Source organism: Wickerhamiella sorbophila (genome assembly GCF_002251995.1).
Source record: "Wickerhamiella sorbophila strain DS02 chromosome Unknown contig3, whole genome shotgun sequence".
Classification (NCBI taxonomy): domain Eukaryota; kingdom Fungi; phylum Ascomycota; class Dipodascomycetes; order Dipodascales; family Trichomonascaceae; genus Wickerhamiella; species Wickerhamiella sorbophila.
In genome coordinates, this window is record NW_020194004.1 from 1,756,071 (window position 1) to 1,783,494 (window position 27,424).

The 27,424-nt window shown below is 47.6% G+C and overlaps 15 protein-coding genes across 15 annotated transcripts; 9 read left to right on the forward strand and 6 right to left on the reverse strand.

Moving 5' to 3' along the window:
* Positions 1 to 324: 324 nt before the first annotated feature.
* Positions 325 to 1,281, forward strand: B9G98_02900 (rRNA 2'-O-methyltransferase fibrillarin; the record flags this gene model as incomplete). The annotated part of the gene is made up of 1 exon (XM_024809457.1): positions 325 to 1,281. The coding sequence occupies one exon, from the start codon at positions 325 to 327 to the stop codon at positions 1,279 to 1,281; it is 957 nt and encodes a 318-aa protein (XP_024665225.1).
* A 616-nt stretch (positions 1,282 to 1,897) lies between these two features.
* Positions 1,898 to 2,680, forward strand: B9G98_02901 (Autophagy-related protein 27; the record flags this gene model as incomplete). The annotated part of the gene is made up of 1 exon (XM_024809458.1): positions 1,898 to 2,680. The coding sequence occupies one exon, from the start codon at positions 1,898 to 1,900 to the stop codon at positions 2,678 to 2,680; it is 783 nt and encodes a 260-aa protein (XP_024665226.1).
* On the reverse strand, positions 2,677 to 3,000 carry B9G98_02902 (putative prefoldin subunit 1; the record flags this gene model as incomplete). The annotated part of the gene is made up of 1 exon (XM_024809459.1): positions 2,677 to 3,000. One exon carries the CDS (start codon positions 2,998 to 3,000, stop codon positions 2,677 to 2,679), a length of 324 nt encoding a protein of 107 aa, XP_024665227.1.
* A 250-nt stretch (positions 3,001 to 3,250) lies between these two features.
* On the forward strand, positions 3,251 to 4,048 carry B9G98_02903 (Protein atp12, mitochondrial; the record flags this gene model as incomplete). Its single annotated transcript, XM_024809460.1, has 1 exon — positions 3,251 to 4,048. The coding sequence occupies one exon, from the start codon at positions 3,251 to 3,253 to the stop codon at positions 4,046 to 4,048; it is 798 nt and encodes a 265-aa protein (XP_024665228.1).
* A 50-nt stretch (positions 4,049 to 4,098) lies between these two features.
* B9G98_02904 (hypothetical protein) lies at positions 4,099 to 7,317 on the reverse strand (the record flags this gene model as incomplete). The annotated part of the gene is made up of 1 exon (XM_024809461.1): positions 4,099 to 7,317. One exon carries the CDS (start codon positions 7,315 to 7,317, stop codon positions 4,099 to 4,101), a length of 3,219 nt encoding a protein of 1,072 aa, XP_024665229.1.
* An 867-nt stretch (positions 7,318 to 8,184) lies between these two features.
* Positions 8,185 to 8,700, forward strand: B9G98_02905 (hypothetical protein; the record flags this gene model as incomplete). The annotated part of the gene is made up of 1 exon (XM_024809462.1): positions 8,185 to 8,700. The coding sequence occupies one exon, from the start codon at positions 8,185 to 8,187 to the stop codon at positions 8,698 to 8,700; it is 516 nt and encodes a 171-aa protein (XP_024665230.1).
* Positions 8,701 to 8,905: 205 nt separating this feature from the next.
* Positions 8,906 to 10,276, forward strand: B9G98_02906 (Tubulin beta-2 chain; the record flags this gene model as incomplete). The annotated part of the gene is made up of 1 exon (XM_024809463.1): positions 8,906 to 10,276. One exon carries the CDS (start codon positions 8,906 to 8,908, stop codon positions 10,274 to 10,276), a length of 1,371 nt encoding a protein of 456 aa, XP_024665231.1.
* Positions 10,277 to 10,380: 104 nt separating this feature from the next.
* B9G98_02907 (Pyruvate carboxylase) lies at positions 10,381 to 13,902 on the reverse strand (the record flags this gene model as incomplete). The annotated part of the gene is made up of 1 exon (XM_024809464.1): positions 10,381 to 13,902. One exon carries the CDS (start codon positions 13,900 to 13,902, stop codon positions 10,381 to 10,383), a length of 3,522 nt encoding a protein of 1,173 aa, XP_024665232.1.
* Positions 13,903 to 14,259: 357 nt separating this feature from the next.
* Positions 14,260 to 16,605, reverse strand: B9G98_02908 (hypothetical protein; the record flags this gene model as incomplete). Its single annotated transcript, XM_024809465.1, has 1 exon — positions 14,260 to 16,605. One exon carries the CDS (start codon positions 16,603 to 16,605, stop codon positions 14,260 to 14,262), a length of 2,346 nt encoding a protein of 781 aa, XP_024665233.1.
* A 1,413-nt stretch (positions 16,606 to 18,018) lies between these two features.
* Positions 18,019 to 19,179, forward strand: B9G98_02909 (Obg-like ATPase 1; the record flags this gene model as incomplete). The annotated part of the gene is made up of 1 exon (XM_024809466.1): positions 18,019 to 19,179. The coding sequence occupies one exon, from the start codon at positions 18,019 to 18,021 to the stop codon at positions 19,177 to 19,179; it is 1,161 nt and encodes a 386-aa protein (XP_024665234.1).
* A 532-nt stretch (positions 19,180 to 19,711) lies between these two features.
* B9G98_02910 (E3 ubiquitin-protein ligase DMA2) lies at positions 19,712 to 20,665 on the forward strand (the record flags this gene model as incomplete). The annotated part of the gene is made up of 1 exon (XM_024809467.1): positions 19,712 to 20,665. The coding sequence occupies one exon, from the start codon at positions 19,712 to 19,714 to the stop codon at positions 20,663 to 20,665; it is 954 nt and encodes a 317-aa protein (XP_024665235.1).
* A 77-nt stretch (positions 20,666 to 20,742) lies between these two features.
* Positions 20,743 to 22,275, reverse strand: B9G98_02911 (Uncharacterized protein C23C11.06c; the record flags this gene model as incomplete). The annotated part of the gene is made up of 1 exon (XM_024809468.1): positions 20,743 to 22,275. One exon carries the CDS (start codon positions 22,273 to 22,275, stop codon positions 20,743 to 20,745), a length of 1,533 nt encoding a protein of 510 aa, XP_024665236.1.
* A 1,065-nt stretch (positions 22,276 to 23,340) lies between these two features.
* On the forward strand, positions 23,341 to 24,201 carry B9G98_02912 (Endoribonuclease LACTB2; the record flags this gene model as incomplete). Its single annotated transcript, XM_024809469.1, has 1 exon — positions 23,341 to 24,201. The coding sequence occupies one exon, from the start codon at positions 23,341 to 23,343 to the stop codon at positions 24,199 to 24,201; it is 861 nt and encodes a 286-aa protein (XP_024665237.1).
* Positions 24,202 to 24,302: 101 nt separating this feature from the next.
* Positions 24,303 to 24,629, reverse strand: B9G98_02913 (Cyclin-dependent kinases regulatory subunit; the record flags this gene model as incomplete). Its single annotated transcript, XM_024809470.1, has 1 exon — positions 24,303 to 24,629. One exon carries the CDS (start codon positions 24,627 to 24,629, stop codon positions 24,303 to 24,305), a length of 327 nt encoding a protein of 108 aa, XP_024665238.1.
* A 623-nt stretch (positions 24,630 to 25,252) lies between these two features.
* On the forward strand, positions 25,253 to 27,316 carry B9G98_02914 (Protein arginine N-methyltransferase skb1; the record flags this gene model as incomplete). Its single annotated transcript, XM_024809471.1, has 1 exon — positions 25,253 to 27,316. The coding sequence occupies one exon, from the start codon at positions 25,253 to 25,255 to the stop codon at positions 27,314 to 27,316; it is 2,064 nt and encodes a 687-aa protein (XP_024665239.1).
* Between the last annotated feature and the right edge of the window lie 108 nt (positions 27,317 to 27,424).

Sequence of the window (27,424 nt, forward strand, 5' to 3'; positions counted from 1 at the left end):
CGCTTACCCAATAATTTCGCTGGTCCGACTAAGAGAAAAAATTTCTTGCGTAAGCAGTGTATCGGGGAGTTACAAATCACCAAAGCGAGACCGCGATGATCTCTGAAAGGAGCCCTCTTGAGATTTAGAGGTTGCAATTCGGTATGGCACTTTTAACTATAGCAACTAATGTTTATCTAGCCCAATGGCCCCTAAATCGCTGGGCTCGGGGACTTACTCGCCTCATCTGCCCCCCAAGGAAAAAAATCTGCTGCAGGTCCCCCAATTACTAAGTGTGAAATTTTTTGATCTGCTCTTTCTTCATTATACCCGAATAAAAAAAAAATGGCATTCACTCCAGGAGGTAGAGGAGGCCGTGGCGGCGCCCGTGGTGGCGCCCGTGGTGGATTTGGCGGTGGATTTGGCGGTGGTCGCGGAGGCGGTCGCGGAGGTAGCTTCGGCGGCCGTGGCGGTGCTCGTGGCGGTGCTCGAGGAGCTCCTCGCGGCGGTGCTCGCGGTGGTGCTCGTGGCGGCCGTGGTGGTGCTCGTGGCGGTCGCGGCGGCGCTGCTGGCGGTGCCAAGGTTATCGTCGAGCCCCATCGTCACAGCGGTGTCTTTATTGGCCGTGGTAAGGAAGATATGCTCCTCACCAAGAACTTGGCCCCCGGTGAGACCGTTTACCGAGAGAAGCTAGTCTCTATCGAAGAGCCCAACTCGGATCCTAGCTTGCCTGCCACCAAGGTCGAGTACCGTGTCTGGAATCCTTTCCGTTCTAAGTTGGCTGCCGGTATTCTTGGTGGTCTTGACGAGCTGTTCATTGCCCCCGGCAAGAAGGTTCTCTACTTGGGTGCTGCTTCAGGCACTTCTGTCTCTCACGTTGCCGACATCGTTGGTCCTACCGGCACTGTTTATGCTGTTGAGTTCAGTCACCGCCCTGGCCGTGATCTCATTTCTATGGCCAAGAAGCGTCCTAATGTTATTCCTATTGTCGAGGATGCCCGTCACCCGCAAAAGTATCGTATGCTCGTTGGTATGGTCGACTGTGTCTTTGCCGATGTTGCTCAGCCTGACCAAGCCCGTATTATTGCCCTCAATGCTCATATGTTCTTGAAGAACGGTGGCGGTGTTGTCATCTCCATCAAAGCCAACTGTATCGACTCCACAGTTGATGCTGAGACAGTATTTGCCCGCGAGGTCCAAAAGCTGCGCGAGGAGCGTGTGAAACCCCTTGAACAATTGACCTTGGAACCTTATGAGCGTGACCACTGCATCGTTGTTGGTCGTTACCAGCGTTCTGCTTAATAGTATGTATTTGTTTTCTATTCATTTTGAAATAGTATCATGTCCTTTAACTTGAGCTGTACTCGAACCAGCCCCTCTTGAAGGTGGGCATACCAGGAGTTGCCAGCCTGCTATTGACAAGATTACATTTCCTCGTATCGATACATTGTTAATGATCCTCGCAACGACCTCGGGCAGTGTGTTCATTACTCCAAAGATTGCATGTCACAAACTACCCATTGAGTGAATGGCGATCAGTTCTGGCCACACACGAAGAGGTTATATTCCTGCGATTTCGCACCTTAGATGTAGCATGAAATTCGTTAAATTTCGTACGCGGGCATTGCGTCTAGCCCCAGATTGGAATTCAACCACCCACCGTCGGCTTGTACCATCCTCAAGCTAACTACTGAAACTAGATAAGCTTTAACCACGTTCCGATCCAAAATTAACCAAAACGACAAATCAATTAGCACCAGAATAGCCAGACCTACCTTTGACCACAGTCTGGTCAAAGGACGACCGTGTAAACCATCGCAGGCTATTCGCGATATTCTAAAACACCCCGCACTGGGGGTGCTAATGTCCCAAGTCGGACTTGGCCCATTATGGAGGCTGACCCTCTTGTGACATAATAATGCGCTTTATCAGATTCGCTCTGGCCGGTACGGCATTGGCACTGCCAGGTTGCAAGAATATCAAAGTGGACAATGAGAAGTACGATCTGTCCGATCTTGCCAAGACCTGGATAATTTCTGAGGAGATTGAGACGCCTCCCACGTTGACGAACCTCACTTGGTACTATAATCCCTGCGGCGCCATTGAGGAGTCCAATTGCCCGCCAAAATCTCAGCTTTGTGGTGTGGAACGAGTTACACGCGATGGAACGACAGAAATCACCCAAATCATCCCTATCTATTCGGATGGAGAGAACGCAAGCCGCGCCGTGGAGGGCGCCATTGATGAGAACGCAGAGGGAATTAGGTTTATCTACAGTGGTGCTACGTGGGGCGATAAAGCAGTTAGCGCAGAGGTTGTTTTCAATTGCGGAACCGAGTCAAAATATGTGAGTGGTGCTGATACTTGGGAAAACGAGTCGCTGCTCCTCACGTTCACAACGCCTTCTGTGTGTGCAGATAGAAGCGAAAAGCCCCGCCCGCCTCCTAGCGAACCAGATGAGTCCAGGGGATTCTTCGGATCCATTTTCCACTTCTTCTGGATGATTTTCGTTTACTTGTTAGTGCTTGCTCTTATCGTGGGCGTTATACTATTTATCAGGTACCGCCAGACTGGTCAAGCACCCGTCTATCGCGAGGATCTCGAAAGCCTGCTTCGAGATCTGCCCTATTTGATTCGCGACTTCTTCCGTAAAATCCGCGAGACGTTTGGCGGTTCGTCTCGTGGCTATGCTGCTCTTTAGCTGGAAACGTTCGCCAGTGCCTTCGTCAAGTTCTCTAAGGTGGTTTCGAAATATGCCTCCTTCTTTTTGAGGGCCTCGATCTTCTCTTGAGCGTCGCTACTTTCGCTGTCCAACGAGTTCGTATAATCTGTACTTTTCGTACTCATAAACATTTTGCCTACGCCCTGCCACACACGGCCGTTGCCGCCGATTCCCTCAACCTCCTGCTTGGTCACTTTGCCCAGCTGGATCGAACGCTGCAATGCGTTGATCTGAGCCTTGACAGACTGTAGTTCCGAGTGAGCAGTTAGTGCTTTCTGCTGCAGTTCCTGGGTGTCCATTGATCAGGTAATCTTCACGATGCTTCAGACTCTTAGCGGTTTAGTATGGTGTTAGACCTTTTACGGCTCGTGCATGGTATCAATTCGCTCGAGATGGGATTTTTGGGCACAATGAGTGTGCTGGTTTCGTGGAATCACACCTCGGTTCGTATTTTGACCCTATAACCTGTCTGTTTTTCAAGTTCTACCTGAAATACTGTCACTGACTAAGTTATCTCCAACGAAGGCTATTTTTCAGAATCGGATTGACATGCTTTCGGTCTCTTGGAAACGCTCTCTTCAGGTGCCCCGTCGCTGGTATTCGAAAGGATCTGCACAAGAGCTGGTCGACAAATTCTGGACCAAAATTTCCGTCGATGAAACCCCCACACACCGAGCTGTAACGCTAGAAGGTAAACCGCTCAAGACCCCTGGCGGGAGTCCATTGCTTATTCCTAACACCAAGCCTGCTTTCTTGTCTCATTTGATTGCCCAGGAATGGCAGGTAATGCCTACTTTGCAGCTCAAAGCACACCATGTCCCACTCACGTCTCTGGCCAGTCGAGCCATTGATTTTTCTGAGGAAGAGCGTGCTATTGTCGCGGAAAAGCTCCTACCGTACCTTGATACCGATACGCTTCTCGTTCTTGCCCCCATAAAAGACTGTGAGGGTCGTTTGCGGAAAGTTCAAATTGAGAAGTTCGGTCCGGTGGTTGAAGACGCCTGCAAGGTCTGGAACATCCCCAAACTCAACTACCTGGATACTGAAACTCAGCTTTTTGGTAATTACCAGACCCCTGAGGCCAAGGAAAAAGTCATGGCTTGGATGAGATCGCTCGATGATTGGAAATTTGCCTCCCTTGAACGAGCGACCACTGCAGCTCGCTCTCTTATTGTCGGCATGAACATAGTTTTGCACCGCAGACCTGTTGCAGAGCTGGCCCACTTGGCCAATCTAGAGGTCTTCCATCAGACCGAAATTTGGGGAGAGGTCGAGGACACTCACGATGTCGACCACGAAGATATCCGACGCCTTCTTGGTGCGTCTTACATTAACGCATTGGATTAGAATAAATTGTACATAGGCAAGGTTTTTATGATATTAGTTCTGCCGAGCAATCATGTCTCCTCATAAATAGTCGAAGAAGAGACTGTTATCGCCCGGCGGGGTTTACAGAGAGAGGGCGGGACGTAGGTTCTTCGTCGCATCTCAGCATCAGATGTGCTCAAGGTAGAAATAGAAACGTCATCAGAGTCCTTGCTCCCGGCCAGAGACGGTTCGTGGGTGCGAGCGGCAGAGATACACGCGTAAAACTTGTTGGCGGTGTCAGCAGCCCGGGCGCGGAACATATATGTCTCCTCTCCGATACGGACCTGGATGTCATGACGGCCAGACCGGCGAACATCTGCACCCCCTCCGACAGTGAGCTGGACGATGTCAGAAGAAGAGTGTACGTTAACCTTGGCAATCCCACGTCCGAGAGGAATAAGCTCGATTTTGAGCTCCATCTGCGAAAGTGGCACCCAACGGCTAACCGTCCACTTGGACACCCAGAGCTGAGCGCTGAACATGCCTGGCGGCAGCTGTGAGGTCGTGAGTGTGGGCGTAGAGAGCGAAGAGAAGTTAGTGCCAAATGTCGCTGACCCCCGATAGGTGGGTGAAACAAAGGTCGTCGAGGCAGGTCTAATACTGTCAATGGACTTTGCAGTGCGTATTTCGCGCACTCTAGGCACCGCAATAGACTGCGTCGTAGCAGTGGCCATGAAGACAGCGTCCTCTTCCGCCTTTTGGCGTCTAGCCCCTTCCACAACGCGTCGAATAGCTGGTTCGGTGGTTGTAACAAGGCCCACAGATCCAGGATCAAGAGTGCGTTTGGCCTGTTCCTGCTTGGCCTTTTCTCCAGCAAGCTTTATCTCTTCGACACGCTTCTCTTCCTGTTGACGTAGCTTTCTGGCTGCTTCCTCCCGGATGCTGCGATCAGAATTTGCCTGAGAAACCGTCTTCACGGCCTCGTCCTTGACTCCATTCAAGAAACTCTCCCAAGTTTTGGAAGAACCTACACTAGTGTGCAAAGTATCCACAGATCGTGCAGAAGACCTGAGAGAACGCATAGATTGGTAAGATCCCGCAGACGAGGCAAGTGATCCATTGGAACCAAACTGTGCTCCCACTGCAATTGTGCGATTGTTTGAATCAGAGCATACTGCTGTGCCCAAGCCCGAGCCTGAGGACTCGGGCCGGGATAAGTTGGAGTTCAAACTTTGCATGGAGGTCGACTTGTAAAGAGCGTAAAGGGGTCTCTGGTATGTGGAGCTGGCCTTGGCACGCGATTGAATTTGGGGCGCAAGGGGTTTTACCTCCGGTTCAACTGCTGGTGTCTCAGACACGGGGAGAGCTGCAGTCTCCTGTGCAGTAACTTCTGCAGGAGGTGCGGCATCCTCAGTCCGCTCATCGGCCTTGGCTGAAAGCGTTTTAGGGTCAGACATTTCCATCTTAAGCTTTTTCATAAAAGACTTGAACTTGGCCTTCTTGCTCTCCTCAGGCACACTGCTCTCACCCGAGCTCTCGACATCGGTGCTAGAACTCGTGTCAGTATCTGATGTCAATGCGCTCTTTGTGGTGCCAGCAGATTCTGCACGTAAATCTACAGGTGTCAGTGAAGCAGTAAGACGTGCGCTGATGGGTGCAGGTTTGGTGACAGGTGCAGGAGGCGGAATGCTAGGGGGTTGACGTACCTCCGTTTTGTTGATGTCTGTAGGCAGGCTTTCACAACTGTTGGCCGCCGTATTGGTTGCCCAAGGACGCGTAGGAATGACCGACACGTTTGGAACGGACTTGCTGGTTAATGACGCTAATGACTCAGAGCAGGGGATGAGACCGTTGCTTGAGAAGAGGACTGAAGTTGCGGCGGAATCATTGCTTGCAGCAGAATATGACTTCGATAGCACTGGTTGGGATACCTTTTCCTGACGCTCACGCATTTCACGCGCCAAAATCGAATTGCCAATCCTGCGACGTGCTTCGTTCGCCCGCTCTATCTCTGCCGGCGATGGCTGTTTTCCATTGAGCCTTTCTGAAGGAGGGGACGGTATAACAAACGGAGCGTTTGCTACAGTTGACTTTAACGAAGCCGGAGTTTGCAACATATCCGTGTCGACCTCGTCACTTGCTTGAGCATAGAGGATACTTGGGCTTGGGGTGTTGGTCACCTGTGGTGGAAGCACTGGAGCAGCCAAAGCTTGGGCTGGTATTTCAGTTCTCTCCTGTTCCTCTTCCTGGAGATCTTTGAGCATCTCTTTGAGGTCATCAGTGAGCCCGGAGGGCAACCCGATTGAAATGCGTTTCAAATTATTCAATGAAACTTCTCGTTTGGTCAGTCCAGATGGTTTAGGAGTGAACGAGTCATACGACTCATCCCTAACCAACTGCTGCTCAGCAATCATTTTATGATCTCTCTTCGTGATGGAAATACCAAGGCTGTCGTACTCGTTTCTGCTATTAGTGCCGCTAGTCTCGGCGTCAAAAAGGTTGCGCAAAATCACGTACCAGTGCTCCAACTCATCTGTATGACTCTGGAAGGAAAATGAGTGGCTTGGAGAAGACAGTGTAATAGTGTCCGCTGTGCGTGTGACCTTGAATTCGTCGCCACGGAAATTTGGGAACATTAGGCTGCGTTGGCCGGTAGTTTCGACACGGCAAATTGCTAGCGAATTATTCCCATGGCTCCGGATGATCAAAAGCTCGGCAACGCAAGAAAGGTTCAACTCAGCAAAGGAGGAAGAGGATAGCACTAGATCAAACACCTGGCGCTCAATAATATTAACAGGATCGAATGATGCAGACACAAGTTTGTTCGTTTGAAGGCTACGAGCATAGCCGAAATCGAAATTACTGGTGTTCAAGGCCGAGATCTGCACGATCAACGTGCGACGTGCGGCCAAGCAGAGGTTAGTGATGGTCTGCACACCCATGGGCATAGACATACGAGACTCGGCGATTTGTAAAATGTCTTTGAGGTCTTCAAGATAGATGAAAGGAGCCTTTCGTTGCTGTGCATGTGGGACATCGTAAACGAAGCTATCGATATAGGAGCAGAAGGCTTGCTGGGCATCGTTGCACCAGAATTCCATGCCTTTAATGTTCACAGGGAGTGTACGCATGACACTAATCACCGCTTCCAGCGCACGTCGAGAATCGCCGGGTGGGGTTAAAGGTCTGAGCGCAACCAGCTCTGTTTGGAACCGGGACGAGCGGGTAGTCACCAGTTCGATGAGCGCGTTGGCGCCCTTTGATCGTTTTTCAATTCGAATGTTTTTCACGGCGTTCCAGATAGCCATGGTTGTGATTGTCCTGTTACAAGTGTAAAAAGTTTGGAAACCTCGGCGAGGCAGAAAAAGCAGAAGTCAGTCCTAGCGGGAGAGCCAGGTTTTGTGAATGGGGTGGTTAAATTAGATTGTCAAGAGATATTAACTCAAGAACTCAGGAGGTGTTCAATAAGGCGAGCGTGCTGTAGGAGGTTTCTACCGAACAGGTTCAAGGAAAGGATAGTGAAGGAAGATCGATGCCCAGTTGGGATATATTAGCTCCATGCACGATTTCTCCTTGCTGGACGCGTCGCTCCGAACCCTACACAGCTAGTAACCTTGTTGTTCTAGACTGCAGCATTATGATATTTCGATATTTATAGTGATTTTATACGCGTAGGGTTGTATTGGCAGCTGTTTTTAACTGTTTCAACAGCATCTATAGTGAAAAAACATCTTGCCCATTTGCTGCAATGCACGTGCGGCCGATGTCCACGTTTGTGGAGGCATCGTGATTGAACGCGTTTTCCCCCCCTGTTGGTATTTATTTTTTATTGGGTGTGAATAGTCTCATATTGACTCGTAATTGCCTTAATTGATTTGTTTTCCTTTTTGGTTTCCGAAGTCTACTGCTTGTACAGCTTGTTCACCCCTTATGCAGACTGCGCAGGTGAATTGAGTCTTGCACGCGCTTATTGCCGATCTGGGAAAAAGCAGAACAGGAGTCAGGGCCTGGAAAAAAACTACTGCTTTTTTTTTTAAAGTAGTGGCTCCAGTTGCATTGCAGTATTTAGCATAATTCATAAAGTGAATTATAGTCGGCTTTTGTAGTGGTCGAAATCTGCACTCCGATCGACCACGATAATGTGCGGTGTACGGCCGTTATGTCAGTTAATTAGCATGTACGCTGAAGATTGGTTGGATGAGGAATATCGTCGGGTCGAGCAGTTGATTGATTCACTGGGTGCGATCAAAGCTAGCTTCGATACTATAAACATATACGTGGACAAAACCGACGAAACCATAGCAAAATCAGGTAAGGTTCTAAACCATTGGGCACAGCTTCTGAGAAAATCGGCAGAGATAGCTACAGTTATTGGCAGATCAACATGGTATGGACTTGATTATGAACTAGAGAGTAGGCGCAAAGAAGAGTTGAAGCGAATTGAGCTAGAGGAAGAACGTGAGCAAGCAGAACAAGAGGCAAAGCTCCTGCTCGAACAACAAACCGAAGCTGAGCGGGCGCAAAAGCTTGCGGAAAAGTCCATGGTTGAAGACTCGCTACGTGCTCCGAAACGAATGAGGCTTGGCCGCCCTGCTGGCTCAATTCGAAGGCGAACGGTCGCGTTCACACCACAGAGACGAGCAAGCCTTTATGACCCACACGCTCGACAATATACCTCTAAATACATATGAGCGATTATGTGCGACAACATTGCAGCTATAAAATCAGGCCTGAATATTGTTTCACATGAACAGCCCATTCCAAACTGCACTCCCCTCTACACCCCCTGTCTTCTCTCCTTCGTGTCTCAGACGCGTGACAAATCAGCGAACCCACACAAAGCGAAGAGTTGATTTTTTGATATTTTCGTCCGTGCTAACTTTATAAATCAGTGATATGAGAGAGATTGTTTCAATCCAGTGCGGCCAAGCCGGTAATCAAGTCTCCAGCGCATTTTGGGAGAGCATTATTCAAGAGCATGGCTTGGACCAGGACGGCCACCTAGACCCTAATCATGAGAGCCCCAAAGACCGTATTGACGTGTTTTTCTCTGAAGCAAGCAACCGAAAGTATGTTCCTCGTTCGGTGGCAGTAGACTTGGAGCCGGCGACTCTAGATTCTATTCGCTCAGGCCCTTTGGGAAATATGTTCCGACCCGACAACCTAATCTCGGGCGAAAGCGGTGCCGGTAACAACTGGGCAAAGGGCTACTATACCGAGGGTGCTGAGCTTATGGACCAGGTTCTTGACGCTGTTCGACGTGAGGTTGAACAAGCCGACTCGTTGCAAGGTTTTCAAGTGACCCATTCATTGGGAGGCGGTACAGGCTCCGGCATGGGCACACTGTTGCTGTCACGTATCAAAGAAGAGTACAGTGATCGTATGGTTTCCACATATTCCATCCTACCCTCCCCAAAAGTGTCTGAAACAGTTACTGAGCCTTACAATGCTGTCCTAGCTATGCACCAGCTAGTTGATTGCAGTGATGCAACTTACTGTTTGGACAACGAAGCCCTCTTCAATATCTGTACCAAGACGCTGCGTATCCAGCATCCTGGCCACCATGATTTGAACCGTTTGATTGCCATGGTAATGACAGGTGTTACTACTGGCTTGCGCTACCCTGGCCAACTTAATGGCGACCTGCGGAAATTGGCTGTCAATTTGGTACCTTTTACACGGCTGCACTTCTTTACTACCGCCTATGCTCCCTTGTTTGCTGCGAACCAGCGTGCGTTCCACAATTTGTCTGTTCCTGAGCTTACCCAACAACTGTTTAACCCTGCCAATGTGATGGCTGCTTGTAACCCTGCGAATGGTCGGTACCTTACCATTTCCACGATTTACCGTGGTAAGGTTGGTACAAAGGAGGTTGAGGACTGTAACCAGATGGCTTATCAGCGCAATCGCGGCCTATTCGTAGACTGGATTCCCAACAACTTCCAAACATCAGTTTGCAATGTCGCCCCCAAAGGCGAAACTTCGGCCACATTTATTGCTAACACTACTGCGGTCCATGAGCTGTTCACTCGCTCTCTCAACCAATTCGATATTATGTTCCGTCGCAAGGCTTTCCTTCACTGGTACACTGGTGAAGGTATGGATGAGTCCGAGTTCACGGAAGCTCAGTCCAACCTCGAGGATCTTGTTGCCGAGTACTTGCAGTACCAGAATGCAACTATTGATGAGGATTATGAGGAGGACTACAATGCTGGTTACGAGGATGAGCCGGCTTATGCTGAAAGCGTCGAGGTTGAGGCCTTTTAAGAATAGCTTAACTTATATTTAATACCCAAGGAACTCAATACATTTGAGAAAAGCACGCTGTAACAAGAATAGCTGACCGGACGTGATATACTACACGTATGTAATTACAAAGGAATAATCTTTACAAGCAAATCACCGCCGTCGACAGCGTCACCACCTTTGACTTCGACGGACGAAACTTTGCCAGCAACAGGAGCACTGACAACCATCTCCATTTTCATTGCTGAAAGAACAAGAACTGGCTGGCCCTTCTTAACTTCCTGACCAGCCTCGACCCGGATTTCAACGACACCACCGGCCATGGGAGCACCAATATCACCGGGATTGGAGGGGTCGGCCTTGGGGCGAGAAATTGTCTCAACAGCGGCATTACGATCCTCAACAGTGATATTACGCATCTCACCATTAAGCTCGAAATAGACGTCGCGAGTACCAGTCTGCGAGCTGATGTCGCCAACAGTCAAACACTTGATGACAAGCACCTTACCGCGAGTGATCTCAATTTCGTATGGCTTTCCGATTTCGAGAGGGGCCATGAAAATGTCCGTGGGAACAACGCTAAGGTCACCAAAGCGCTGGCGAAGCTCGTGGAAGCTCTCAAACACCTTAGGATACATGACGTAGCTAGCAAGATCAGTCTCGCTAATGTCATGGCCCAAGCGAGCTCGCAAATCACGCTTCATGGCTTCAAGATCTAAGGGGGCCAAAAGGGCACCAGGTCTCTTATTCATGGGCGTCCGCTTGCCCTTCAAAATGTTGGTACGCAAAGGCTCGGGGAATCCACCGTAGGGAGTACCCATAAGACCCTGGAAAAAGTCAAGCACCGAATCAGGGAAATCAAGCTCGGAGGCACGTCTCTCAACATCCTCTGGAGTTAACTTGTTAGAAACCATAAACTGGGCTAAATCACCAACAACCTTGGAAGTGGGCGTTACTTTAACAATGTCGCCGAGGAGTTTGTTAGCTTCAGTGTAGGTCTTCTTGGTTTCCTCCCATTGTGATCCTAAGCCAACTTGTTGAGCTTGGAACAACAAGTTAGTCAGTTGGCCACCTGGAATTTCGTGAATGTAAACTTCAGGATCGGGACCTTTAAGCTCAGCATCGAATGGTGAGTACAGCAGACGCATCTGCATCCAGTAGTTATCAATCTCGCGTACATGGTCACCATTCAGGTTAGTGTTGATTTCGCCGTCCAAAGAAGCTAGTAGAGCAGAAATGGATGGCTGTGAAGTCATACCAGACATGGAGTTCGAGGCGGCGTCAACGACATCAGCACCGGCACGCGCACAAGCAACCATCGAGGCCACACCAGTACCCGCGGAGTCGTGAGTATGTACGTGGATGGGGAGGTCGGGGAACTCTTTACGAATGCTACCAATGAGCAAAGTAGCAGCCTTGGGGCGAAGTGTACCAGCCATGTCCTTGATACCCAAAATGTGGGTACCCATAGCGACGATCTTGCGAACAACTTCAAGGTAGTAGTCCAGGTTGTACTTCTTTCCGGGCACGAGCATATCACCAGAGTAGCAAACAGTAGCCTCAACAAGACCACCAGCCTTCTTGACAGCATTGACACCAACTTCAAGTTGTTCAAGATCATTCAATGCATCAAAGACACGGAAAACATCCACACCAGCATCCTTGGCCTGCTTTACAAAGTGATCGATGGCATTGTCAGGCAAAGAAGCATAGGCAACACCGTTAGCACCGCGTAGCAGCATCTGGAAAAGAACATTGGGAACAGCTTCTCTGAGTTTACGCAGACGATCCCAAGGGTCCTCATGCAAGAAGCGCATGGCAACGTCGAAAGTTGCACCACCCCAACACTCCAATGCAAAGGCACCTTCCAAAGCATGAGCAGTGGTGGGTGCAATCTTCAGCAAGTCGTAAGTACGCAAACGGGTTGCCAAAAGCGACTGATGAGCATCACGCCAAGTAGTATCCATGATCATAGTACCATCGAAGTTGCGCACGGCCTTGGCAACTGCCTCAGGTCCCTCATTAAGCAGAAGGTAGCGAAGGCCATTCTGAGGCTTGACCGAGACATCAGGAATACCAGTAAGAGAGGGTACCTGCACAGGGCTTTTGAGGGAAGGGAGACCACGTTGCCCAACTAGAGAAGAGCCATTGACAAGCACGTCGGCCAAGAAAGCCAAGATACGATGAGCACGATTCTGGAACTTGAAAAGCTGGAACAGAGACGGCTCATCATCAATGAAAGTAGTCCAGCACTGATTGGCAATAAAGGTAGGGTGTGTAATGAGCGACAACAGGAAGGGAATGTTTGTTTTAACACCACGAACGCGGAACTCAATGAGCGAGCGCAACGTCTTACGACGGGCAGTTTCAAAGTTGGAGCCCAAGCAAGTACATTTAACAAGCAGAGAGTCGTAGTAGGGTGTGATAACAGCACCCGCAAAGCCGTTACCACCATCCAAACGAACACCGTTACCACCGGCTGAACGGTAAACTTCGACGCGACCAGTATCAGGCTGGAAATTCTTCGATGCATCTTCAGTGGTGATACGGCACTGAATGGCACAGCCACGAATGGTAATATTGTCCTGCTGTAAACCTAGATCTTCCAAGGTCGCACCTGCTGCGATCTGAATTTGTGCGGCTACAATGTCAATACCGGTAATTTCTTCTGTAATGGTGTGCTCAACCTGGATACGAGGATTGATCTCGATGAAATAGTGGCGATTCTGATTATCCACAAGGAATTCAGCGGTACCAGCGTTCTTATAGCCTGCGACTTGGGCAAGCTTGACAGCATCAGCCAGAATAGCATTTCGAACACCTTCGTTCAAGGATACAGCGGGGGCGATCTCGACCACTTTCTGATGACGACGCTGAACTGAACAGTCACGCTCAAACAAATGGATCACGTTGCCTTCACCATCTGCCAAGAGTTGGACCTCGATGTGCTTGGGCTTGTCAAGAAAACGCTCGATGAACACAGTGCCATTACCAAAAGCGGTCTTGGCCTCAGAAGTAGCTCGAATGAAAGCATCTTCAATATCCTCACCCTCTCGAACGACACGCATACCACGGCCACCACCACCAAATGCGGCTTTAATGATGACGGGGAAGCCGTGCTCCGCAACAAAGGCCCGAGCCTGTTCAACGTTATCAATAGGGCCCGGAGTTCCAGGTACGGTGGGCACACCAGCCCGATCAGCAAGATAGCGTGCCGACACTTTATCGCCTACGCTATCAATGACCTCAGGAGGAGGGCCAACCCATATGATGCCAGCCTCAATCACTTTGCGAGCAAACTCCGAGTTCTCGGATAAGAAGCCATAGCCAGGATGAATCATGTTCACATTGTGCAGCTTTGCAATCTTGATAATTTCGTCGATCTGCAGGTATGCACCGACAGGTGTGAACTGGCCGGGTTTACCAATTACATAGGCCTCATCGGCCTTGAGACGATGCATAGACAGCATATCCTCATGGGCATAGATACCAACAGTAACCATTGACAATTCATGTGCAGTTCTGAACACACGAACAGCGATCTCAGATCGATTGGCCACCAGGATCTTGTTGTTGGGCCCCAAAATCGACGTGCCAGCCCGCACGGTCTCCAAAGAGGGCAACTCGGTGAAAGCAACGTCGTCCATTTGATAAAAAGGATGTTGGATCAAAGGCAGTAGAAACAGATCTGGAGTAAAGAGTAGAATAGAAGACCTGTGATTATCCTCTGATAGAGATTTCTAGTCTATCCGAAAGAATTACTCTGTTCAATGCCAAAGTGAGGTTAAAAGAAATTCGATCCCAACCAGCTGCAATGACCAAATCCTAACTCAAATACAGGGTAAGGGTCAAAGTGCGTCCCATAGGCGGTGATTCATTCTGCTGATAAGGGCAAGGGCTGAATACTGGTCTGCGATGGTCATTATGTGGCATGGAAATAAAAATCTGGCAAAAATAACAAACCATAAACAGTTAAAATCACACTAATATACATCTTAGGTAGCTCATTTCCCAGATAACCAGGTTAGCCTCCTTCTTTTCATCTCCTGCACATAGTCTGCCAAATGTCGCAGGCCAACCAGAGGCGTTGGGGCGCGATTTTCCACAATACGATCGTACAATTCACCTACAACCACTTGAAGGCTAGTAGGAGTATCATGTGGAATTAAAAAAAACGCTCCCTTTTTACCGTACACAGCACTTATTTCATCCGGACCCTGGTCGCTCCAGACTGATGCGTACACAATGACGTCGCCTGCGTCGATCTGGGCATCGCTTGCAGACGAGAAAATTCTGGGGGGGCCTGAGAATGGCGCATCCCCGCATCCCCGCGCTAGCGAAATTTCGTTAATTAGGTCTTTCTGGCCAGAAGTCTCTGCTATCAGTGTGATTTTCTCTCGTGGATAACCCAGCAGACTGAGGTATTGATACAGCAGCACTGCATATTCGGCTGTGCCGACGTGTTGCTCGTTGTATGCAATTGTTCCGTACCCATCCACATGGACCCGTTGCACAGCTGATGCAAAGCCCGGCAGATTATCGTCCCCCGTAGGAGTTAGTGTGGGGTACCAGTCACGGTACAGTTCGGCAACTGATGGCGAGACGTCAAGCGGACCTTCACAGAAATGGACACCGTATAGGACCATACGTGAGAATAAGCTAGGAATTGGAGATGCTTCACCAATCAGCACTAGCTTTTCCAAGACATCATTGATCACGTGTGCTGTCTCGAGCTCAGACCACATATGTGCGCGATCAATTACTATTGTTTTGAAGTGTCCATGGATCGGTTTTGGCCACACCACCACATCAGCAGTTTTCAATAAATAATTCTCATGTTGAATTTCATCCAGCACTTTCAAGGGAGATAACCAAGCAATTTCCGTGAATAGTTCATTTTCCAGCAGGTTTAACCTGCGGCCAATGAGCTGGGCAGAGGGACAATCATTCTTGAAAAAAGCACTCATGTTGTTTTCGGCAGCCAGATCACCCACTTTTTTTAGCAGCTCATCAAGTCTAGGCAGCATTCTTTGTCCTCTGTAAACATTTCCCTTGAAATCTGCGTGCTGAGGTCGAGAGCTAACCAAAAGAGTACGGTCGAATTGATCCCAGTCTAGCAACGGAAAGTCTCCACCCGGCGGAATTGCTACCACAGCAAGATTGTTCTTTTGAACAAATTCCAAACAGGTTGAAGCAGACTCGGGATCATATCGCCAACCCAAAAGCGGCTTAATTAAGAATTCCGGCCAGTCCTGCTTAACTGATATTTTCGACCGCCAAAGTCTTCGATTATCAGGAATCATGATGCTTTCTGCTTTCTTTTCAATTGATCTGACGATAAAAGGCTCCACCGACACAATTTGAGCGAACCAGATACTGCTTTTATCGACCAAAAAAACTCCATCACCAGGCGCAAGTCTCGAGAACTCCAGCTTTCCACCATCTGAAAGATCATCTGGATCAATGCTGACTTCGTAAATCACCAGTTTAGACTCTGTGGATTCTATTGATGGTATCACAAACTCCACTGCTTTGAAAGTAGCGGGTGCGCCATACCTGTAGGTTCCGGTTTCCAACTTGACGTTCATACGAGCAACTTGCTTTGAAGCAGCTGAATACGTACCGTCAACCCATGATCTGTTCTGCGTATCAATGTAGTCTTCGACAGATAAAAAAACACCAGTATTTGAAATGTGTTGCTTCGAGAAACCTGAAACCGGATCAAGCTTGATCTGTGCGTAGCGGAATGATAAATCTTGAATAGAAACATCTAGTGAAATTGCGAGCTTCTCAAGCATCAAATTATTCGCTTTTGCTAGATGAATATCTAGTTGATCAGGATCAGTGATTGCAGATTTTGGTAGTAATGCAAGGCTCCTCAGACCTAAACCGAGAGCTTTGGATCGGAACCGCAAGATTTCTTCTTCCATATCCCTATCATCTGTGAATTGAAGATAGTATAGTAGCAAACGAGACTTATCAGGCTGTGGTTTTCTGTACCTAGCATAAACGTCTGCCTGGATAATATGTTTCCTGGAGACTAATGCGGTGGGTAGCTGGCGAGCGAGCACAATACTCAGATCTAATACACGATCATCCTTGTTGAACAACAAACCGTTCATATCTGGAGACTTTAGAAGCTCCCGCACTAGCTCTCTGCAAACAGGGTTGCATAGATTGGAAGCAAGAGTCAGGGCTGTTTTGATTGCACCAACATCTTTTCTTTTCAAACGGGCTTGACAGCCGGCTTTAAAATTGCTGCAGTTGGCCACTTTGGACGGGATATGCCTACAGCCCAGCAAAAAAGTATCCAAATCTTTTTCTACTTCTTCCGACTCCGCAGAGCACATGCGTCAGCAAGACGAAAACCGGTGGTATCTCTATTCGACAAAATCACCAGCTGGGGAAGGGGGGCTTTTTTTTGTAAAGATTCGCTGCGTCCAATCGATGATTGGCTTAAGTTCAACCACAAGGCTACTAAAATGTCAATCACACGATATAGAATATTTGATGCAAGGATGTCAATGTCCAATCTGCTAAACACTGGATTGTGAAAACTCGTTTCCCCCGCGTTCGTTTACTTCGGAGAACCAGTCCCTATATGAGCTCTGGTGCGCATCGAGCACTATTAGTGCAGATCAAACAGCTCTTTGGTTTGTTTCAGATGCAGGTTGTGGTTATCGATGAATTTGTTTTTCGGCTGGAATCAAAGTATTTGACAAGTGCATACTATGTTCTGATATAACGCTCTTGTACTAGAAATATACGGCTGCGGCCATATCCAGATGAAAGCAAGACTTCCCGTCCGATCAGTCCTATTGAACCATCTGAGAGCCTTACCAAGTATTACAGTGGGAGACCATGTGAGAACAGAAGGTGCTGCAGTTAATTTTTTATATTTCATGTTTAAAAGCCGAGTCATATAATTCCTGGCGCAAAGGCAAAAAGCCGAGTCACATAATTCCTGGCGAAAAGGCAAAAAGCCGAGGCAGCAGATGGTGTATAGGCTCAAAGCCGAGTCGCTAAGTAATCGCTGGTAGGTGCCAGCGGCTGTTTAGTGCTTTAAAATAAAAATTCTGATTAGACTGTTAATTTGGTGATATTTTCATTTCCACTTTCTGCTATATATCTGTAATATTTATGATACGGTGCGGTATGCCGGGGTTGGCCTACCAAACTGATTACCCATCCATTCAAAGCTGAACAAAACATGAATCAATCTATAACAGATATACTAGCCAAAAGTCGGGCAATAATTCAGCACCAGTGATCTTGATCAATTGACCATACGCACATTTTCATCCATACCAAAACGTTGAAGACTAGCTGCGTAGCTACGTATAGATGATAAGCTCTACCACTACTTTCCTAAGCGTATGCTGATCAAAACTCTAGGCATTGCAAGTTTAATATATAGACGGATCGAAACACTACGTTGATAGATACAGTGTGAGTAGTCTCCGAACTTCAAAGGTTCAGCAAGGAGTTGGACGGTTTTCAAAGCCCGTGAGCGAGCGCTTGCAACTCTGAGGTGTAAGTTCGAAAGCTTGAGGTTAGATGGCGACCTTAGTTACAATAGCAAACAGTGAGGCGTTCAATTGCCCTGAAACCATACTAAACCGAAGGTGTCCGGACCCATGAATGTCATCCACGATTTTCGACGCCATACTTCCGGGTAACTGATTTCTAAAATTTCACTCTGAAAAAAGATATTGATTATAGAGCGAAGTGCAGCTCACAACCGGCCGTCGAAATCCTTATCCATGTCCCGACAAATAATCGGACGTGCAAAAACAAACCTTTCTGCAGGAATTGTAGGGCTAGCCAATGTAGGAAAGTCAACATTTTTCCAGGCAGTTAGCAAAACCGCGCTCGGAAATCCTGCCAATTATCCGTTTGCAACTATTGAACCAGAAGAATCGGTAGTAGTCGTCCCATCCGAGCGACTTTTGACCTTGAAAAATTTGTATAATCCTCGTTCTGTTGTACCAGCCACTCTTCAGTTGGTTGATATTGCAGGTCTTGTGAAGGGTGCCTCCCAGGGTTCTGGACTAGGCAATGCTTTTTTGAGCCATATTCGTGCTACGGATGGGTTGTTTCAAATGGTGCGTGCATTTGACGATAGCGATATTGTTCATATTGAGAAATCAGTCGATCCTGTTCGAGACGCTCAGATCATTCACGACGAGCTTGTACTAAAGGACATGGAGTTTGTGCAAAGTGCAATTGACACAACAGTTAAAGCATTGAAAAACCCTATGAATCTTAAGGAAAAAAAAGAATTTTTGAGCACGGCTGAAGAAGTCATGGAGATTCTCGAAAGTGGGAAGAGAGCTGCTACTAAGGATAATTGGACAGATTTGCAACTTGGGCATTTGCGTACTCTTTCTCTGATAACCACAAAGCCAAACGTGTTTATTGCTAACATTTCCGAAGAAGATTACTGTTTTGGCGACAGCGAGTCGGCTGTTAACGATCTGGTAGAGTGGGTTAAAACCCACTCGCCAGGCGACAAAGTGATTCCTTTAAGTGTGAACTTCGAGCATAGAAGGTCATTGATGTCTCCAGAAGAAATCCTAAAGGAAAATGAGGAACTAGGAGATATTCCGAGTGCAATTCCGGCTGCGATAAGCGCGATGCGATCAGAACTTGGATTGCATAGCTTTTTCACAGCCGGCACAGATGAGGTTAGAGAATGGACCATTCGTGTCGGAACTACAGCGCCACAAGCAGCTGGAGCGATCCACACGGATCTTGAAAAAACATTTATCGTTGCTAACGTTACGAAACTGAACGACTTGGTCAAGTACTCAGCAGACGAGGCCCAAATCAAACGAGCTGGTAAACTTCTTTCCAAGGGAAAGGACTACGTTGTTGAAGACGGTGATATCATCCACTTCAGATCTGGTGCTTCTAAAAAGTAGAAAAGTTTTTTATGTACATAATATTTAAAGAAGAAGATGACTCTTTTTGGAAGACACTAGTTAGTATATCTCAGTTGAACGTTTTTATCATAAATGCAATCAAACGAGCTGGGTTTAATAAAGGCCAAAGGCCTGCTGTCATCCTTGACATACCTTTCCTTAATATCGTTCCTTCGGTTCGACGAGCAGTGTAGAGAAGGAAAACCCTTTGACCATTCTGGTTATATAATATGTCTTGCCTAGCTAGGCAACCGAAAGCTTACAGGCATGAATTAGTAAACAATTACCTGGAAGGTAAAGATGGCAAGTACTGGGTCGGGGTTGTATAAGGTTGTTTTTGTGATTAAGCGGCCAGACGTCCTTGTTTCTGTTCAACTCGTTGCTTCATCCCTGTTGTGCCGTATACGCACCCACACATAACTGGACTTTGGAGTAATTATCCGAGTTAAGTGATCGAAATATACAAATTCCTTTAAATATATTGCATCCAAGCCTACCTATTTCTACTTGTGGACAACCCCAACTCCAAGACATGGATACCATTCAAAGTATACCTGCGAATCCAGCTACACTAGAAAGCTTCAATGACTGCAGAGAGCCTGAATATGATGCATTCATGGGCAATGAGACGTCCTCGCATAACGACCGCATGACGGATTCTGATAGTGGGTCGAACAACCTAGCTGAGGCCCATTCCGACACAATGGTAGATACGCTGCAAGGATGTTCCAGTTCGATCCATGTGAAGAAGAGAGGGAGTGCGCGTGAACCATTCTCTATAAGATTTGTCCCCGTCATTGATCACAGTATTTCTACTTCACTAAGATTTTTCAAACCTATCGAGCGCCGGCTGGCGAAAGACAGCGTCTTTCGTGTCGGCCGTGTCGAAAGTTATCACGAAGGTTTACCCAAAATCGAGCCAGTTGTATTCCGTTCAAAAGTTGTGAGCCGGCTGCATGCTGAGATTGCTCTAAAAGACGGAAAGTGGTATGTCCGCGATATCCAATCTTCTTCGGGAACATTTCTGAACAACACTCGGCTATCTCCAGCAAACAAAATGTCTCAGGATTGTCCCTTAGATAATGGTGATGTGCTTCAGTTTGGTATCAATTTTCGTGGAGGCCACGAAGAGGCGTTCCAGTGTATTAAGGTTCGCATTGAGCTCGACTACTCTTGGCAGCATACAATTTCGGACTTTAATGTTCAGTCATTGAATAAAGTTCGCCAGGAGATGGCTCGCTTAGGCCATACTAACCTGCTGGAGTGCACAATTTGTCTCACCTCTGTACGACCAGGTCAGCCGCTATTTATTTCTGCATGTACACATGGCTGGCATTACAAGTGTATACGGCCGCTTCTGGTTCGAACATATCCACAATTTCAGTGCCCTAACTGCCGTCTAGTTTACGACTTGGAGGAGGAAGATGACGACACTGACAACGACTTGGACGAGAATGAAAACATTTCACCGCCAACTGAGCAGTAGGCTTAGGAGTAAGAAGAAAATAAAGACTTTAATAAAAGAAAATGTGAGCTTTGCATAAGTATCAAATATTAAACCATTTACACAAACTGGGGCGGATCAGTACCATATCGAACAAAATTGGTCAACAATTTGGTCAATTCTCGCGCTGACCGACGATTTCGCCAAATCTCATGCGGCCCTTCAAGGAGCTTCCAGGCTAAAACATCGTCAGTAAGCTTGAGAAGACGCCTCTGGTACTGGAACCATTGCTTGTCTTTGTGGTCTTTGGCTGAGACCACCAAAAGTGGCGTATCACGCGGAAGGTTTGAAGTTGCAAGGTCGATATCCACTTTGGTTCTACGTGAGGCACTGATTTGCTCTTGCAGCAACGAGCGCTGTAAACGGGTCTCCTGTCCTTCGAAAAGACCATAGATACGATCTTGAGAGTCCTGACCAAAAAAGACTCCGATTACTTTGTTGACGCCAGAAGCGTCCCAAACACCCTTGATAAAATGGCCCAGGCCAGAATACCAGGATTGTTTCCGGTAAAACTGCTCCTCATGGAGGGCATCAACTAGCATTATTCCTGTGATTTGTTCAGGATGTTGGGATGCGAAAACTCGGGCATACAGGCCACCTACACCATGAGCTACCAAAACAATGCTCTCGTTGCGGAAATCTGGCAATTCCTGCTCCAGTGCGGCATTCAAGAAAGACGTAATGGTGGCCATGTTTGCTGGACTTGGGACATTCTCTGAGAAGCCATGCCCAGGACGATCCCAGTAGCAGACTGCTTTAATTTTTTCAGCAGCGAGAATCCAGTTAGAAAACTCCTCTGCAGAGGTCTCTCCGGCCTCAGCAATAACAATTGGACCATCTTTGCCAGCTGGAGTGCAGGAGATATGAACTCGAGGTGCGTAGAACCGCCCATTGAGTTCTGATCCAACAGTTACAAGGTCGCCCAGAGGGGTCAGTTGACCATCGAACCCGTCAATATAGAGCCCAATTGAGGCAACAAGCACCACCAGGAGGAGAATAGCGCGAGCACTGCTATCAATAAAAGAAAGCAGGAACTGGCGGAAGCCTCCGAACGTGTTTCTCTCACCTCGCCTCAATGTGCTCTCGGCCACTGCTTGATCCCTGGCGGTTTGTTTATTCCAATAAATCACTTCGTTTGAGTAGGCACCCAGCAAAACTGAAACAATTGCACCCCCAAAAGTCAGGCACAGCGTAAAGGGCCCTAACTGTCGCCTCAAATGTTCAACAGCAAGGATTACTACCATATCGAGAACAAGGAGGCCAGCGGTTACTTTGCCAAACACTTCATCCATATGGCTGGGGACTCTGTAAAAAAGAATCGAAAGCGTCAGACTTGCAATTGAAATCAACGAGAAATAGAGATTTTCAAAGCCCGAGCCTAGATGTGAGTCGAGGCCCACCGAAACAAACATATCGAGCAGTAGGATCAGCGACCAAACTATGGCAAAGAAAAGAACGAGAAGCAACACAAACCGGAAATACGAGAAGCGGTTATTTGGAGTCTCCACATTGGCTTCATTGAGATTTGTAGAGTCCTGCAGCAACGGCTGCGACTCTGGAGTAGACGGCGAAGCTGATATGCGTCGGGGCATGGAGGCTTTGTCACATGCTTGCAGGATCTTTAGAGCTGAAAGGGTGAGTTTTTTTTTTTGTTTTTTTTTGTTTTTTTTGCTTTTTTTTTTGTTTTTTTAATAAAATATGGTAATCCACGTATTTCTAGACCACAGAGTTTCAATTATACTGCACCATTTTCTCTTTCGAAATGAGAGCGTGTTTTGTAACTCCCATTCGCTGGTGTTTATTGTGCTCACCTTGAATAGCGAAACCAGCATTCAGCAGAATAAGAAGTATTTTGAGGTATAAAATATCTTAAAGGCCCTCTAGTTGGATTGTCTAGTAATGCAATGCTTCCTGTTTTTGTTACGACACATGAATGTCACGAGGTGGCACAATTGTCTATCTACACACTGACCACGTGGATTATTGTCTAAACAACAACAGACCATTCAAAAAATACATTAGCTTGTACAATACACTGTTATTAGGTTTTTATATGAAGCTTTGAACAAGATCCGAGCAGTTCAAGGGACTTCATCGAACGCCTGCGAACCCTGCCACGGTCCCTTCGAGTCTGGGGGTGCTAGCAGCTTTTAGATGAGATTCAAGAGAGATTCTGCTGCGTGCATACACCCGACCTGTCACCAACTTCCCATATTTCTACAATTACATTGAGACTTTTGATCTTCTAGCCAATCAGCTTATTTGAGCCCACTCGATTTATGTATATGCATATATATCGCAAAGGAAAAGTTGAACAGTTGGCACAATGATAGCACATATATTTAAGTCTCCGAGGATGCGGCTCAAAACGTATGGAACCAACGGTTGCCTGAGGGTATGGATCTTTCGGAGTCCGCGGGCTGCACGTGCGAATCTGCAATTGAAAGTGTGAAATGATATTCTACAGATGGATCCGCCTCAAAAAAAATCAGTAATGAAGTCATAGAAATTTAAACTAACCAGGTTTTTCCGAACCACTCAAGATGTAAAGAAACACCGGCTTGATGCTTTCAACGTCTCGGCAATTGCCCCACAATTTTTTGTAGGCCTCGGGCCCCAACCACTGATAAGATATATTATCTAAGTAATTCAGACTCATGACGACTCCATTACCGGCTTTGCCTAACATTGCGGTCCTTTCGCCACTTGTAACGCGAATTCTAGGTCAGAATCCGGGGCCGTTTTGTCTACAGGGTACAAATACTTACCTGATTGGCTGTCCATCTCAGAATGAAAGGATTTTGATTGATACCGGTGAAGGGCTTGATGCGTACGCCACGCTGCTGCACAAGTATTTAAAGACAACGAAATTCCGGCTTTCAGCCATTGTTGTTACACATTGGCATCCAGACCATGTCAAGGGAGTGCCAAGTATCTTGGCAGGCTTGGACTATTCGCCGGCTGTGTATAAAGTGCTCAACCCCGAGAAAGACGAGCCGACTCGCAAGTATTCGCCGCTGAAAGACGGAGACGTGCTCAATACTGCTGGAGTCTCGCTAGATGTTTTACACACCCCAGGTCATGCGAGAGACCATGTCTGTTTGTGGCTTGCCAAGGAAAAGTGCTTGTTCACCGCCGACAACGTTTTGGGACATGGTACAACCGTTTTCGAAGATTATCATGCATACATCACTTCCCTAAGAAGGATGCTTGCTATTCCATCGTTGGGTCGACTATATCCAGGGCATGGCCAGCTTGTGGAGGATGGGCCTGCTAAAATTAAGGAGTACATTGAGCACCGACTCGAACGTGAACAACAGGTTGTTGAGGCCATGCAATCACTTGGCCGCGCCGTGGACTCCATGGAAATCACAAAGATAATCTACGGAGAGTCGCAGCACCCCAAGCTTTACGCTGCAGCTGATAGGGGTGTCCAACTGTACCTCATCAAACTCGAGCATGACGGCGTAGTCCGTGAGTCCGAAAACCGGTGGACTCTGGTGCACGGTAAACTTTAATTAATTAGACTGGATAGACAACATGAGTGCAAAGGATTGATAAATATTACATGCCTATGGGATGTGCCGCGAGATGCTATTTTCGTTGATTTCGGACTTTTTTACTCGGGCTTGTCCAGAGGCCGTGGGCGCTTGAACAGAAGGATATGGGGTTCTGGCGCGTGAGTTTCGTAGTGCTCCCAGCCCAACGACTGTGTGATACCCAATCCACGCCATTCCTCTTCCTGTAGAATTCTCAGCGTTCCTGTCGCCGTGTTGAAGTAGTCTTTGGGGATGACTTTGAGCATATTCTTGGGGAGGATTACGTGCCTATACTCAAACAGATCATCACTGTATCGAACAGAGTAGTGGATATGGTCTTGAAACTCCGTGAGACGCCCTTGCTCAGCTACCGTCAGTAGACGCGGTCCCACTGATTTAGCGGACATATTGTGAAATATTTGTCAGGCCCAATCGCGATGGTGGGTAGAGGGTCCATTTAAGGCACGAAGGGGGTCGATGCGGGGTGTTGGGAGCGAACCCCCTCTCGTGAATTGATGCGAAGAACAATCGATTGGCGAGCGGTTTGGAAGTAACTAGTCGTAACCCGAGCATATAAACACAGAGAGTATCTGTGAAAACCTCTTCCTGAACTTGTGTCAACAACACGCTCAAAACCTCCGTTTTTCGCTATTTTCTGTAGCCCTACGCCTGCCAGCCCTGCATGAAGAAGGGCTCGGACAACACTAGGGCGAATATCCACGCCCACGCAAGTTTCAGATTAACCTACTTACATATTTTTGTTGTTCATAAACAGGCTCCTAACTATATTTGACAGCGGCTGATCGCAAGTAACCACCAAATTGCGCAAACTTCATACCGCCACCTGCAGGTACAGGGCTGGGGACGATGGTCACAAGATCCCTAGATCCCTAGTTAATATAAACAATTGAGAAGATCCCCTACCACTCGGCCTCCACCCCCACGCGTAAAAAGACTGCTCGATTTCTCTACGATTTTGCTTTGGTTGAAATTCCAGTCTTATTTCTGATAACTTTTTGGATTCTATGATATGAGCACAGAGCGAACCCTGTATGTTGGTATAAATTTACCAGGAAAGCACGGTGCAGCCGACAAGTCTGTTGTAGACACAGCTATCGAGCAAGGATACGACCTGGTAACAGCAAAAATAACAACTAGGTCGTTCAAGCACAAAATACTCAATCTTTGCGCCCCTGGACTCGATGATCAAAGGTCTTCCTCGACTGGAGCCTCCACAAAGCTGTCAGGCTCTTATGGCACATCACTTATTCCGATCAAGGTGCCTCCTCTGAAAGCCGAAGACTTACTTTTTCACCCAGGGCCACATGTATCGAATACTATTGCCCTAGCTGCCCCTTGGGCCGAGCTCGATTCCCGATATGATGCGTTGTGCGAGGTCTCTTACCAGGTCCTTCGACAAGAGCTTCAGTATGCGCAGTTCTGTGGCTTGCCGTATGCTATTATTCCTGGACCCAAACGACGTACAAATTTATCGCGCTATGCTCAAAGCGTGGCCGCGTTACTTCGCGAGGTTCCGCAGTTGAGACTCATCATCCACACTACTTTCAGCGAGGAGTTTCGCAACAACCAGCCGCCGGCTGATCTTTACTCTACATGGGAGGTGTGGGATACTGTACGGAAGATATGTGATTATCCACAAAACTTGTCGCTCGCTCTCGAGGTTCCTAAAAATGCCTTACCTTCTCACTTACTCGACAGATGGTTTACTGAACCATTGTCAATGTTGATTTTGTCGGCGCAGTCAACTTTCGTCCCCAATCCTAAAGGTTTCCCTGTTCTCCCCAAACACACACAGCACCTAGTTTACAATTTTTTGAAGAAGAGACCTTTCTACTTGTTGAAAGACATCCCTTCGTCCCAAGCTTCGGCCCCTGAGGATATGCCCTATGCGGTGGGGGACGCTTGCTTGATATACCTCCGTCATCTTATATCCAAACAGCCAGAACCTTCAATTATGGACGTTTTCAGCGAGGGCTATGCTGATATACTCCAGCTGCCTTTGCAACCTTTAAGCGATGACTTGGATAGCCCCTGCTACGAGGTTTTTGAGCGTGACGAATCCAAATATCAGTATTACGAATATGCTATTGAAGCAGCAATTGAAAATGAGTTGCGCGGGATCAAGCAGCTCATGGTACTAGTTGTAGGTGCCGGCCGTGGGCCTCTTGTGGATAGAGTTCTTAAAGTATGCTCTCGGGCCGGCCGAAAACCCTTTGTATTTGCCGTGGAAAAGAACCCAGGGGCGGCCGTGTACCTGGAATACCGCAAATCAAACGAGTGGGGAAATGTTGTCGAGGTAATTGCCGAGGATATTCGGCATTGGCGACCACCTCATCGCATCCACCTTGTCGTTTCTGAACTCTTGGGCTCGGTTGGGGATAACGAATTAAGTCCTGAATGCTTGGAGACTGTTAAAACAACTCTAGAGCCAAACGGTGTTATGATTCCACGAAGTTATTCGGCATATGCTGCCCCGATCGCAGCACCGTTGCTTTATATGGCCGCGAAAGCTGCTGTCCCTCAGTGGGGTATTGCAGCAATCGGCAGGGCTGGAGGTTCATCTGGTTCTGGAATGCAGTCAGTGTCATGTGAAGCACCTAAACTGCAGACCCCATATGTCACACACATGCAACAAGTTCAGATCTTGGCCAAGCCCCAGCTTCTTTGGCAATTCCACCATCCTGATAATTTAGCTAAAGATCTCCCCAAAAAATTCAACCGACACGCTAAACCCTGCTTCAGTGTGCGCAATCGAAATACTGTATACGGGTTTGCGGGTTATTTTGAAGCGGAACTTTACCCTGGAATTGAACTATCAACAAACCCTGACACAAAGGACACAAAGTCTCCGGAGCTGGTGTCCTGGTTTCCCTTTTGGTTCCCGCTTATGACTCCTCTCGCCGTTTCCGACGAAACGGAAATAGAGTTTAGTGCCTGGAGACTGACATCTTCTTCTTCTATGTGGTACGAATGGCTTGCAGAAAGCTACGCGCTTGTCAATGGTGCGAGGGTTCGCACAGGTGCGACTGCAGTGCATAATGCAGGAGGATCTCACTACTCTGCTCATTACTGAAATGGCGGCTCTTTTTTTTTTAGGGACAAGGAGAATATATACATACTTAGATACATACGTCAAATTGCATATGCTTTACGAATGTTCAAGCGACGTTTATTGAAGTTG